This window comes from Podarcis cretensis (genome assembly GCF_951804945.1).
Source record: "Podarcis cretensis genome assembly, chromosome: 5".
Taxonomy (NCBI): Eukaryota; Metazoa; Chordata; class Lepidosauria; order Squamata; family Lacertidae; genus Podarcis; species Podarcis cretensis.
This window is the reverse complement of record NC_137174.1, coordinates 81,671,119-81,686,495: the sequence shown is the minus strand read 5'-3', so window position 1 is coordinate 81,686,495 and position 15,377 is coordinate 81,671,119. Positions and strand designations below refer to the sequence as shown.

Below are 15,377 nucleotides of genomic sequence, written 5' to 3'. Positions count from 1 at the left end.
TGACAGCATTCACAGTACTATGGAAACCTATATGCCTGAAGGCAGACCACAGTCTTGCATTTCTGTGACATGTTCCTTTCTTGCTGGAGCAGCTAAACGTTGCATCAAAACTACAACTGATATCCTTGCCCCAACCGAATAAAGCAATTTTTCTCTTTTTCTCCTTCAGCTTTCTACTCATATTTCACATAACGACATATTTTAAGGGATGAAGCAAAGTTTAGTTGGCAACATGATGCTTCAATAATTAATGTAACTTGTAACTACGAATGTATGGGAGAAGATACAGATATAATCTAAGGCCCTGATGCTGCTTGGGAAGATCAAGAGTGCATACGTAATATGGTCTCCATAAGCAAGAAGTATATTTGCAATACTGAATGCTTTTATTGATTTGCTTTCTATGCCCACCTCACCACTGAGTGTCTTAAAATCTAGCCAACATTGTATGATGGGGAATCAGGGTTACTTTTTTACCTCAGTGAAGGTAAATCATCCATCATATACCTTTGGGTGTCTCATTCTGAATAGTGTACTGATATTTTTTTTGAGCATCTGTCAACAGCAAATGTTTCTTACTTTGATTCTATCCTTTCACTTTATTCCTAAGAGTTGAATATACATAAGAGTAGACCTACTGAAATTAATGGCTCTGAGTTTGTCATGTCCATTAGTGTTAATGAGTTTAGTTATAGTGGAACTAACATTTGATACAACCACTAGTAAATAACCCATTAAACATGAATTGAGAAAAAAATATAATATATATCATTCACTTGTAGCAGACAATCATGTGCTCAAAATGCCACAACTATACCTTCAAGAATTCGGTACAATGAAAGCAGTAGATCTCCTATCCCCCAGAATGTATGGCATGATAAGAGAGAGTTTCCTCAAGAAAGAAGGGCATTTTCGCTGGCCAGGCTTAATTCAAACCCATCAAACCTCCTTTGGGGAAGGTTCTCAGGCAGGGTGGAAGGAGAAAGAACTTGCCCATGTGAAGACCACCTGGCGGAAACCCTTACACATATGGTTCTTAATTGTAAACTATATGCTGATCTCCATCAGCAATTTCTAGATCAACTCTGCATCCCCAAATGGAAACCAGAGTTGGAGGTCATACATTTTCTATTACTGGGGAATGATCAGGAGCTCACCAGGTTAGTGGCTAAATATCTCTATTTGGTTTTTTGTCGTCGAAATACACTGCAGATGTCTGATCTCCTTGGAGACCTAGAGATGTGACGATAGACTGCTCTGCCTCCTTTCCTTTAGCAGAAGAAGAGTTTGGATTTGATATCCCGCCTTTCACTCCCTTTAAGGAGTCTCAAAGCGGCTAACATTCTCCTTTCCCTTTCTCCCCCACAACAAACACTCTGTGAGGTGAGTGGGGCTGAGAGACTTCAAAGAAGTGTGACTGGCCCAAGGTCACCCAGCAGCTGCATGTGGAGGAGCGGAGACGCGAACCCGGTTCCCCAGATTACGAGACTACCGCTCTTAACCACTACACCATACTGGCTCTCCAAATGTTTCATGCCACTGGGGAAGTGGTAATTCTGTAATGATTTGTTTTGGGTGTTTGTATGTGATGCCAATAAAAGGTTTGATGATGAGGATAGGAGTGCATACTTATACATGACTTTTTTGTGCACAGCTTAGGATCTAGCTCAGCTCATTTTTTTATACATGTGAGAACGTAATAGGAGAGAAGTAGTGGATCCAGAGAGGCCTGTGAATATTGTGCAAAACAATTTCCTGGGCACATGAGGAAGGGACTGGTCACTTCCAACAGCAATTTCATTTCACTCACCCATCCAGAGGCTCCTCCCACTTTCAAAGCAGGGCTTGAGGGCTGCCACTGGGGAGTGGGGGTGGAGAGAGAAACTGAAATGTCCTTGCACACGTGTGAAATATTACACACAGTACTTTGAATCTCAGCCACTATTGGGGAAATATTAAAACGTGGACACCGCCAAAGAGGAACACCTGCTTTATCAACTAACAGCAATCCTCCTTTCACTGAGTGGAAGTTTGCAGTGTCTTTAATATGACATTGTTTGCCACTAGTCTAAAAATATCCAAATAAAACTCAAACGGGAGACTGAAGAGTGCATAGCTCAAAATACTCTTTTATTTAAAGAACCTTGAATTGTTAGCAAAGCGTACTTAATAAGATTACACTGTCATTATGTAGTTTAGGGATAGTGGGTGCCTTTCCTATACAACTGCCAGTTTCCAATTCTTATCAAGGAGCTCCATGCCTGGACTTTGAATGAGCATCAATGGGGAAGGTGTCACAGAATCTAGAGGTATGTTTCACCCTTAGAGCACAGAACCATTAAATAGTATCTTAATACCTTACAATTGCATCTATATAACTACACACTGGAGACAGTTTAAGAATAAAAACTGCAAAACTCCAAATGATCTCTTCTCTTCCTTCTCTATTTGTCTGTGTCCTGTATTCAGAATAATTTGTTGAGCAGGCAGCAAAGCATATGATTACATTTTAATAATGATAGAGAACGGAGAAAGTTAGGACTTGCCTGCTTCTGTTGGGAGGAGAGAGGTATTAGATTGTTAAGGAAACAAATCCTAAATGTTCTTCCCAATAGGACTGAATTCTGTCAAAACACCACCAGGATCTCTCAGCTGCCTTCAGGACAATAAGGCATAATTTCTTATATGCAGTAACTTAGCAGATCTTCTGGTGCTCCCTCTCATCTCGCCTTCATTCTACCCACCATCCATTCAGATACGCGCAGTTATGCTAAGACAATTCTCAATTAAAACAATGTTGGCCTCAAATAGAAGCCGGGGTAAAGAATTTATTTCCTGATAGGCCATGCTTACTTGGACACTCATCCAGTTTTACCACTGGATTTTTATAGCACAGAAGACACTGAAATTCTGTAGGCTATTTAATTCACCCAGGCCACAGGACTGCCCATCAGCCTCTCTTGACGAAGAGAAATCAGCCTCTGGAACCATCTTTCTTCTGCTTCTGCCTTGTCAACAAACAGCTGTAAGAGAGGAAGAAAAGATACAACATGTAGACATCTTGCTGAGGATTAATATTTGTGAGTACTGAAGATACCCCATGAATCCATTGCCAGAAACCTCAAGCAATCAGTAGTGCAGAGGAAAACCTACATTGAGATGCCCTCATCAAAGTTAGGATTTTGTTGTGTTTTTCCATGGACTTTCAGCATCTGTCAAATTGTGGTACGATCTGCATCAGGTCTTAGGTTTGAGCATATGCCGTATATCTGTACCATGCCAACTGCGTAACCACAATCACTATCCACTTATCTAGGCAATTTTGAGGTCTGGCATCACTATCTATAAATTAATCCTGTGTCACATCACTGGATCCTTCAAGCATCTCTGTAGAATTGGAAAGATCTCTGCTGCAGCAAGTGAAGAGTGCCTACAAAGCCTGAATCTACTTACGGTAGACAGATGTTCAGGAAGATAGGTGCTTCCTCCAAGTATGCTAAGAGCATGTAAGAAAGACAGATTTCTATATTCTGATGTATACAATGCAGTGCAGGCAATTCAAAGGAAGTTATTGAAATGTGGGTACATTTGTATACCATAATGTAGCTAAAAAAACTTTTAAGTAATAAATGGATGCAATTTTCAGAATACCCTTTTTAATACTTCTTAAAAAGAGAGGACATCCTCTGGAATGTAAGTGAATTTGAGAGGTAAGACGGGTTCCCCCCTCTCCTCCCCACCCCACCCAACAGTTCGTAAGTCTGAAAAATAAATAAAAGGAATGAAAAAACCCAGATTTAGCTCTACCTAAATCTGGTTATAGCAATTTGATTCCCACATTTATACAGTAATGCACATGCTAATAGCTCTAGTGTTAAATGTTTTGTGAAAGTTGTTGGACTTTAAACAACTTTAATACCCAGCATACACATAGGAACATATATATTGCATAACCTAATCTCTCCCCTTCCATAGGAACTTTGTTAGATAAAGGCTGTCGTAATAAGCATCACCACACTCACGTTAGGATGGGCTAGTGAGTTTTCATCTTGGTATTTGATAGCAGTAGGAATAATTCCAGGCACTGTTTCTTTTTCAATAGATGTGAGAACAGAACTTCCCGGTTCTGCTGCTGCAGCTTCGCTTTTGACTTCAGCAGGTTCTGTTGCCTAATTGAGAGTGCAGGGTGGGGGATAAAATTCACACACAATCTTCATAGTCTAATTAATTCTGCTCTGAATAATATGAGAACATCATTGTCCTGTGACAGTAGACTGATAGTGAAAAATATACTGAATAACAGGAATTTCATGTTAAAGAATTTTGCCTAAACTAACCCACCATGTCTATTTTAGTGGATGCATGGAAGCACCAGAATGCTTTGGAACCTGGAACTATAGACTGGACAGCAGCCAGTTTGAGATTCTGAACTTGCTAAATTCTAGAGCAAGGAATTTCATTTATCTTTATAGGATCCTAAATCCTAAAGTCTCAAAACAGTTGTCACAATTATTTGTGCATTTCTTGTATGAAACCAAATTAATAAGATAAGGGGGGGGGACTGTTTCCAAGGGCTCACAAACTAATATATATCTATTTGCAGCAAGGGATGCCTTATAAGACATATATATTGAAAACTGCAAAGGCCTGCTTGAAGAGACAGGATACAATGCTCCAGCTGAAACTAGAATAGTGCTTCTGCAATAGTTCTGTAGATGACTATGGCACCGTCTAGCTCAGTCCTATTTACCCTGACTGGCAACAGATCTCCAGGGTTTCAGATGAGCTTTTCCCAGCCGTACTTGAAAATTTCAACAACTGGTCATCCACGTGATACACACAGCACTTATCATCTTATTTAGCAACACCCCCCCAAGAGTATCCTTTCACTCACCTTTTACATGACAAAGGGCATGCATTTCCTGACACACAGACTAATTTCAGTGTTGGGGAAAATAATGACTGAAGATTCCCTCCAAATATAGTTTGTCCAACCCGCACCTAACCCACAACTCCAGTGCAAGAGAATTCCCTCTTAATTATCAGCCCAAACATCTTTGGAATTATTACTGCTTCAGATCTGGAATATCTCTATCTGTTCATTTGGGAAAATGTGATATGGTAAACCGCCCTGTGATACTCGAATGAAGGTTGGTATAGAGATTTAATAAATAAACAAACAAGCAAGCAACGTTCATATGGCACTGGATTCAGAGAAGAACACGTGCACCTTGATGTGGGGTGGGAGTTGGAGGGCTGATTCGGTCTGGTGATAGCTTCTCCCATTGCAATACATGCTGCTCCACGTGACCTTGACCTTGACAGAGGGGGGCCTTCCCAGGGTGATGCCATCAAAAAGGGGGAAGACAAAAAGCCCCCGGATATGCAAGAAGCAGCCTTGTATTTCTCTGTACCCAAACTGGCAGTTTAATAAGTTGGATTGCTATATTAAAAAAATACAGCCTTTGTGTCAAAAATGTCAATATTTAAAAGCAGTACCTGTGCCTTGCTGCAACCAGAACACACTAACTGAATTAAGCACATTATTGTTGACAAAACCTGCATTCCTTTATTATACCTAAATGCAGAATCACATCATTATGGGATCCATATATTTCTGATTTCTAATGACTGGGATTAGGATTACCAGTATGAAAGTCAATGTCAATGACAATGTCAATGTCAACTGCATTAATGTACCGGCTTTCCACCAGCTCACAAGGGGCTCTATGCAAAGAAAGAAGATTGAAAACTTACCTTTTTGACTTCTTTACTTGATCTGAATGTCTGTGGAACAAAGGAGTCACTTTCAATTGCTTCAATTTCTTTTACTCGTTTCACTTGCTCTACGAGGCTGGTTTGGTCTATAGAAGAGGGTATAATGTCAGTATAGTTTAGCATAAGCTTAAGATCAGCACTGTGCAATATTCTTCTAAAGTATTTCCTCTGCTCGAAAAATGGAAAACTCTAAGGTAAGTGATGGCTCTGCCAAGGAGAAATTATTCTTATTTTGTTCAGCAAAAAAAAGGATAGGAAGGATAAAGCAGATTCTAGACAATGGAATTGAAATATTTGCCATTGACACCATTTACAAACAGGATGGCACTGCTGACAAAGCATCTGGTAATCATGAGTTTGATTCCTGCTGCAAAGAGTACAGGCACCCCCCCACCCTCTGCCCCACAGTTCAATATAATGCCAAAAAGAAGGGACTTGGTGTTTTGTTTCTTGACTCAATAAAAAGTCCCCTAGCATCTGACCACGGTTTGAGCCTCTCAATGGGGTTCCACCTACCACACTGAGACTCACTCCAAACAATGATGGGTAATTCTATACAGAGCCCATTGTATCCCTAAAGTAGCTCTCTGTATGCTTATTGCATTCATGTAAACCATATTAATATTCCAGCACTGCTTTATGTGACATTTCAAAAAGTTTTTCAATCTTTTAACAATTGAAAAAGTTGAAGAATGTGCTGGAGTTAGGAAAATTTCATTTTACAGACTCGCTTGTTTCCTTTTGCGCTTCACTGTAATAAATATGAATGCTGCATTTTTTTTCACTTCTGTTGGAGATGAAATTAGTAAGAGCGGGCATATATATACTGACAACAAAACAATCCATCAGAAATTTAAGTACCGTACTTTGATCCACAATAGGAAACCAAATAGAAAAGTTCTTCAGATAACATAGGTATTCAGCACACACTAAGGAACACAATAGTCTGTGATATTTGCTGGACTGAGAAAGGACTTTGGACAATCTGGAGCTCTGTCTGGGACTAGATATATTTTGGCACCCTTCCCTTTAAAATGTCAGCAGTGCATCGTGCTAAGCACATCAACTCTTATCCAGAAGAGCATTCCAGTATTTATGTGGACAAACAATACATACAAGTTTTATTATACGTAAAAGCTTTGCTTGATCAGAGGCAGACAGAACAGAACCTTGCACACTATATAATTTAGAGCTACTCTATGTCAGTCAAACAACCAAGGAAATTTAAAAGAAATTAATGTTGCCATACATAAGCAACGGAAAGAAATTTAGCTCTGCTAATCTACACATTCAAACGACTGGACTGTAGCGGACACAGAAGGCTAAGTCAAATGGCTCACTGTTTTCTTATGCATCCACTGAATACAGCCACCACCACTGGTATAATGTCAACTTATTTAGGATTAGGTTTCTACAACAGTTGTCATTCAGGTCACATGTTCTCCTTTCTCTCCCACTGATGAACTAGTTTGGACTTGTGAGACACCCTTGCCAGTCACTCCTATGATGGAAATGATATCAAGATTTTATAACCACACATAATCAAAAAGCCGGATACTGTCATGACAAGCTGCCTTTGATGCTCAGGTATATCTGTGTCTGCTTCACTTATGGTTTTCCAACACCGATGACAGATATCTGTGTAAGAAAAAGTGTATGCACTATATATAAATACATTGTCACAACTCACAAACGTGCACCTGAATGTTTTTGTAGTTTAAACATTCAATGGGATAACCGTTGTAGACATAGGTTTGACCTTTGGTATTGGCGAGTGCTGTAATGTGAATGACAGTCACAATGTGGGGAACATGGTCCCCAAGAGAAACAAAATCACAGCATGTTTTCCAGAATTACTTCAGTGACATTAACTGGATAAAAATGGACTGGAAGGAAGCTGTATCCATTAGTCTACAATATTGTTGACAAACACATTATTGGTATATAAAATGACTTCCATATAGTGTTTGTCAGATGTCAGTAGAAAGGATATATATTTCATAGTAAAATCAAAAATAATGGAGTCAGAAAGCTAAGAGGGTAGAGACAAAAAAAAATCAATACTAACTCATTGGACAGCAAGTCCTTTCACTCTGGTCAGACTGAAAATACAGAACTATTTGTATCAGTGACTGTTGATGCCATTTTTCATACATAAATCATTCCTTCTATAAGAATTACAATTAAGCTTGCTCCTAGTAGCTCTGTTCTTTTTATCTTATTACTAAAGCGGGTGGGAAAACTTGGAGAAATAAGCATACATGGGAAACTATCAATGCACTTGTGTGGGAGGCGTGTCAAGACCTTTTTGTGATAACCTTCAGTTTTAATGTGTCTGCTCATACAGGCTTACGTCTGTAAGTCAACACAATCAAACGGCAGCAGTAACCTTCTGAAAACAGCAGGTGGCATTGTATTACCAGTTAAACCACAATGCATAACAGAAGGGCTTCAGAGGCCTTGCCTTAAGTATCCAGAATTCATCTTATTTCAAAAAACCAAACATCTTTCAAGACTGTGACTCCTTTGGTTCTAACTTAAGAATATTTGTATTAATGATTTCTTTTTTGTGTGTAAACCTGGCTTTCGTAAGTACCTTTAACGTATGTGCTGTTCCTATTTTTAAAGGGGGGCAGCTTTTTCAGTGGCTAAAATGATATTGTTGTTGTTTAGTCGTGTCCGACTCTTCGTGACCCCATGGACCAGAGCACGCCAGGCACTCCTGTCTTCCACTGCCTCCCGCAGTTTTTAGTAGCTTCAAGAACACTGTCCAACCATCTAGTCCTCTGTCGTCCCCTTCTCCTTGTGCCCTCCATCTTTCCCAACATCAGGGTCTTTTCCAGGGAGTATTCTCTTCTCATGAGGTGGCCAAAGTATTGGAGCCTCAGCTTCAGGATCTGTCCTTCCAATGAGCACTCAGGGCTGATTTCCTTCAGAATGGATAGGTTTGACATTCTTGCAGTCCATGGGACTCTCAAAGAGTCTCCTCTAGCATTATAATTCAAAAGCATCAATTCTTTGACGATCAGCCTTCTTTATGGTCCAGCTCTCACTTCCATTCATCGCTTCTGGGAAAACCATAGCTTTAACTATACGGACCTATACAGCTAACAGGGTATGGCATGTAGCAATTACACTTCACAAACATAATTAGGAGCTCCAGCACAGCCAGAGAGAAGTAAAAGGGGGCAAATATTTCTTTTAAAAACAAAAACATAATCTATATAACAATACAAAATGATAGAAAACTAGTATCTTGTGAACCACTCTATTTAAATGGTATGCCAAAATATGCTTATCAGACAATTTTCTAATAACAGAACTCAGCCCAAGGAAAAACAACAAAGAATCCTGTGGGACCTTTTAAGATTAGCAAATTTCTTACAGCATAAGATGTTGTGGTCTTCTGATATAGCTGTTGCAGTGTTATAAAGGACACTGCAACAAGAAACCATTAAATTACAATGTTACAAGCGGTTCAATTCTGTCACCTGTGGCTTGAATTGGGCTAATGGGCTTTTATTACATTACACGTGTTAATTAGCTTACCAATGTCAGGATGTTTGTGTTATCGTTGACGCTGCTTTGTGAATGGTCACTGTTAATAATAATAATATAATTGTCGCTGTCTGTGCTTTCTGAGTCTCTTTTCCCTCTGGCCTCACTGTTTACAATCCCTTCCAACCATTTGTGTACTTGTATGTATGTCACTGATTTGTTAAGTCTTTTTAAGAGGTCAATGAACTCCGTTGGCTTTGTTGCAACACACTCACCCTTCTGAAAACTGTCAAGGAAAAGAGCTTTGAAACACTTACTGGTAAGCATCAAAATAAGTTCAACATATACAGTATCCCTACTCAGCCATAAAGCTCTCTGGGTGACCTTGGGCCTGTCAAGGCCACAAAGCATAATCTACCTCGCAGGGGTTTTGTGGGGGTTAAATGACGACTGAATGTCCTGGCAGCATGGATCCCAAAGGGTATTGGGAGGGGAAACTGCCAGGAAAGGAAGCTGTGGGGAGGAGTGGGGAAAGGAAGATAAATGTCACAGGTCGTGGAACCTTCTCATGTGGCCACTCTCCAGGTTTCTGCCCCACAGCAATAAATATCTGAAGAAGCAAAAAGCAGGGCATTTTCAGTGGCAGCCCCAGTTCTATAAAACACTGTCCCAACACATATTGGTACCATACATTTTAACCTTGGGTTGGCAACTTTTTTAAAATTGAAAAAGGGCCATATTTTATTACTGAGCAACAATAGAAGGGCCAGCAAGATTGATCTGACCCAACTGAATGAATCCTGGATAAGTCAGGACTTGGGCAAATGGGCCACTTAAGTCTCCTTTTCAGTGTGAGCAGCAAGATGAGCTTTGACCCAGCAACTCTTCCTTTACTCACCTCAGTTGCTCACCACGTTCTCTCATGCTTTAGGCCTGGAGCTAGCACAGCTAAAGTGCATAAGAGTTGTGGTGGTGTCTCAGCCCAAGCTTTTCTTGCTCTCTGTTGCTGTTTTTTAGCTTAAAAAGATTTCTTCCTTGTGTAAGTCACATACATAGGTCAAATGACACATTAGGTTTTATCTAGCATTGGTCATAGAGTAGATCTATTAAAGTTAATTGGCCTGACAGCTTCTTTAATTTCAGTGGGTTTACTCTGAGTAGAACTTAATTAGAAACAATCCCTTTCTTGTATTGGGTAAATGTACTTTCATTCAGCAAAATGATTAAGATGTTACGCCAATGTTAACTCAGTGTTTTCCAGCCACCTAACGTGTATATAAAAAAGACATATAATTACAAAGAAAGGTATAAGAATTCATAGGACAAAATGGTACAGAACATCAATAATATCCTGAAGGATGCTGGACGTCTGCTGCATTTTCACACACAGAGAGAGAGGCTGAATAAAGTTTCATCTTGCAGCACATGAGCAAGCCAGACTGCAGCCTCTGCTGTTGCTGCTAGCTGTCCATTTTAATTCTTGAATTCTTATTGACTCTAATTAAAATTCTATAGATGGAAGAGCTGTAGGTTTCTCAGGAACTTGCCAGTGAATGTTGTCTGCCAGCCATCTCCAAACACCCCATAACCACACACAACCAGCCTGTCAGGAGAGCTAATGCAGACATTGTGGGGCACACCACATTTGTCACTGTGGCTAATATCAGAGATACTCAGCTCTTTTTTTCTCAGCACACAAAAGCACGATATGTAATTCAATGCTCAATTTACCCTTGTCTCGTAGGAGATTTCCCCCCGCTAATTGATAGAAATTAAGCCATTAATCAAGCCACTAGCCATCATTCAAACCAGAGAAGATGAATACAAACTTTCATCATAACCACCTTCCCCATTTTAGTGTTCATTAGCATTAATTTTTAATGCAATTATGCTATTCTTTTACACTGAGCTCATAAATTACTGCTCTTTTGTTGCTGGTTGGCCTTGTAAAATCCAACGGTAATGCTTTGTGCTCTGATCTTAAAGGCAATTACTAGCTTCTTCTATCTTTTATATATCCATAGTAAAAAAACAAACAACCCAAAAAACTTTATATAGTATATATAACACATCTAAAGTATGTGGCTTATTACCAATATATAGCATACACATTGTAGTTAGACATGTAGGTAGACAGAAAAAGAATACAAGCACACAGAGAAAATCACTAAAAGGGTCATATATATACATAGGCCACAGAGCTCAATAAGAAACTATTCAGTTAGAAGCAGCTGTGGCTCTCAGTAGCTCTCATTCAGTTCAGTTGCACATACTTTCATTCTCTCTCCTCCTCATATAAGTGAATCGCTGCCATTCCCTCCTCCAGGGAAATGTAAAGCTATGAAGTTGGGCACATGGCTGGGATGAAGGCAAAACCAGACCACCTCCACCCCAACAAACACTGACATACAGTGAGAGGGGGTTCTCAGGGAGCACACAGTGATGTCCCTGGTGAAACCCCTACAATAAATGGACCTTCAGTGTCAGCCCCACCTGTGAAAAAAACACGGGCATTTTGTTAATATTAAATAAGCACGACTGCAAAAAGTGCCCTGCTTATAATCAAAGATGTGGAATGCTAATATTAAACAGATAAATTAAGCAACAAGCCTTGGGAGGCTTTCAGTTATAATTTATCCTAATTGGAAAAACAGCAACTGCGCAGACACATTTTTTTTCACGCTGCTCATTTGCTACACATGTGCCACAAGATCAAATGAAACTTTCAGAAGACATGAGCATATATATCCCAGAAGAACACAAATTGCCATGTGGCAACATGTGGTACAAGAACATGGTTTTACTTTAATTCAAGTAATGATCCATCACGAGGAACCACACAGAAGTTTGTTATGCATCCAGCTGTACCACACACACACACACACACACACACACACACACACATACACACACACACACACACATATATATATATATATATATATATATATATATATATATATATATATATTGCAACTGCTGACAAAGAAAGCCTGTAGAGGAAAGCAGATGTATAAGAAATGCAGATTTACAGGAAACTACTACTACTCTGTGCCATGACCCCAAAGTAGCTCAAGGAATCCTTGATCTCCCTACACTATTGATAGCTTACAGCTGGATTCCCAGCAGAGATAACAAAATCAGTGTGGATTACAAAATACTTTGACTCTTCTGATAGGTGCAGTAAATGTTCTTCTTTTGGTTTCTTGTGCAGTTTTTGCTATGTGTGACAGATTAATGTTTACTGATTTTTTAAAAACATGTTTTGGGGGTTTGTGTTTGTTTCAGTACTAGAACAGATCCATCTTGAAAAACGGGGAAAGTGGAATACAATTTCATTATCTGCCTAAGGGGTCACTCATAAGTCTACGAAGAAAAGCTTAGGATACAGTTAACATGGAGATTCAAATGCTTGCTTCGTGCTACTAGTTATCGTCACTGTTATTTCTAAAATTCCCTTTCTCAAAGAAATTACCATTAAAAATCACTTGGAGTCAATCTGATCTTGTTCATGCAGATGAACAAATCGACAAGTTGTTGTATTAATAATAATGATAATAATAATAATGATAACAATAATAATGATAATAATAATTTATTTATACCCCGCCCATCTGGCTGGGCTTCCCCAGCCACTCTGGGCGGCTTCCAACAAAATATTAAAATACTGTAATACATCAAACATTAAAAGCTTCCATAAGCAGGGTTGCCTTCAGATGTCTTCTACTGTTCAGATGTTGTTTTGTTGTTGTTGTTGTTGTTTGTTGTTGTTTTATACCCCACCCATCTTACTGGGTAACCCCAGCCACTAAGAGCAACTTCCAACATATATAAAGTTTTTTTAAAAAAGAAAATCAGATAAACAACAGTTGGCTCATTTCCCAGTGGCTGCTGTTTATTTCATAGCAGGTAAGGTCCCCTGGATGGTTAAGTCCGGTCAAAGGTGACTCTGGGGTTGCGGCGCTCATCTCACTTTTCAGGCAGAGGGAGCCAGTGTTTGTCCGCAGACAGCTTTCAGGGTCATGTGGTCAGCATGACTAAACGGCTTCTGGTGCAACGGGACACCGTGATGGAAACCAGAGCACACAGAAACACTATTTACCTTCCTGACGCAGCGGTACCTATTTATCTACTTGCACTGGTATGCTTTTGAACTGCTAGGTTGGGTAGCAATTTCCCAGGGGCTACCGTTTATTTCATAGCATTCCATACTAGAATAGACACTGCGATACAGAGAGTTTGGGATATTTTATATATGTAATGCTTATTTTTTATTTTAAATAAAGCAAACAATAAACAAACAGATGCTCTGGCGAGGGAATCATAGTTCATTGCACACAGAAGGCCCCAGCTTTAATCTTTGGCATCTCCAGCATGATACCAAGTGACTGGAAAGGAGTCTGCTTGGAACCCTGGACAGCTGAAGCTGGTCAGTGGAGGGAAAGAAAGAAAGAAAGAAAGAAAGAAAGAAAGAAAGAAAGAAAGAAAAAAAAGAAAGAAAGAAAGAAAGAAAGAAAGAAAGAAAGAATCTATCTTTCAATTTTTATGGGCTTAATGCTTTCATTGCCCTGCAGCTGCTATGTTCTCTTAAATGCAAGTGCTCAGTTTGGGAGCTTTCCTTTTGTTGTGCCTCATCCAACCACAGAGAAGTTATACTACAATCAAGTGTTATATAAATTTTGTTAAATTTCTTGATGTTAGCCTGTACCCACTGAATGTGTGCTGAACCACCAGGGACCATGGATTCATATCTTCCAGTTTGACTCAAATTTGTGGGCATTTGCCTCAAACTATGCTAGACATTCAGGTAGTAAAAGTGTTTAGCATTTAATATTCCGCTGTGAATTGTTTTAATTGATTTTAATACTGTATTATTATATTGTTGTAGCCCGTCTTGGAGCTTTATGGTGAAGGGCGGGTAAGAAAGCCTACAAATAAATAAAATGACATTTGAAATTACCACAAGATTGATATGACACAGGGAAGTAATCAAAACTTGATCTACCAGGACAATTTGTTTACAGAATATACTTAATCCATCACTTGATATTCTGATTAAAAATGATTGGCACTAGGCAAACAACCATTTGTACTTAATGGATTACAGACTTGTTAACAAATACTCAAACATAATTTTGTGTTTGGCATTACATCCCACCACTTGTGTACCAGATGCCAGTGACCTCAAAAATCTTACGGAAGGCATCAATTGTGAAGTTTGCAGATGTCATAAAATAGCCAAAAGTAAGAATCAGATATACACAGTAGATGGTTATAACAGGAGAAATCAGAACAATTGTTACATTTCTCCTCTGCTAATGCAAATAATCTTAATGAGCATTTCCTCTGACCTCCATGCAGTATCCCATGTGCTACAAAAACAGAGCTTTTCACTCTTGGCATCAGCCCATCCTGCCTATCTTAAATTAGAAATTATATTGGTAAGAAACCTTGAAAGCCCTGGCAAAAAGTGTAATAGCAAATGAACATTAGCTTCAGATATAAGGAGGAAAGTTTGGCATCAGAAATATCCCCTTGCCATATGGGGAAACATGTTAACTTGAATTTGCTATTCTTGAGTGGGAGATCAGGAGAAAGGAGAAAGAAAAGACAGAAATGGAAGAACAATGAAACTTGAGATAATTCCTTGTGACATGCGTAACAGCTGCCAAGGAGACAATCGTTTCACCAATCTCATAATACGAAGTCCTCTTAGATCCATCTGTAAAGAAATAGGTTGCTCTAGCAGAACAGAGCTGTGTGTAGCACAGAAGTACAAAGCAGAATGTGTAGATTATTTACTTAACTTAAATAGTGTTAAATCAGAAGGTTTTAAAATTATGAAATATTTTAACAACACACACACAAACAAACAAACAAACAAACAAACAAAGAAACCATAAGCACTTCACATTTACATTTCACCATAAACTGCTTGCTTAAAATGGCTTACATGGTTTTTGAATAACTTTCACACTTAGGATCTAAACAACTTGGAAACGAATTCCAGAAAAAGGTAACAGCCACTCAGAAGCCATCTCTACATGCCTCTGTTGTTCCTAAGTGACCAAGAGATGATGCAAAGAGGAGGTTAGTATTAG

The 15,377-nt window shown here is 39.1% G+C and overlaps 1 protein-coding gene across 1 annotated transcript in view; it reads right to left on the bottom strand.

Annotated features, from left to right (window-relative positions):
* Positions 1 to 2,109: 2,109 nt before the first annotated feature.
* RSRC1 (arginine and serine rich coiled-coil 1) overlaps positions 2,110 to 15,377 on the bottom strand; it is a 177,859-nt gene continuing 164,591 nt past the window's right edge. The window contains exons 7-9 of the mRNA XM_079978178.1: positions 5,758 to 5,864; positions 4,023 to 4,169; positions 2,110 to 3,023 (exon numbers count right to left, since the gene is read on the bottom strand). Coding sequence (XP_079834304.1) covers positions 2,922 to 3,023; positions 4,023 to 4,169; positions 5,758 to 5,864 — 356 coding nt within the window. The 3' untranslated portion in view covers positions 2,110 to 2,921. The remainder of the gene's footprint in view (positions 3,024 to 4,022; positions 4,170 to 5,757; positions 5,865 to 15,377) is intronic.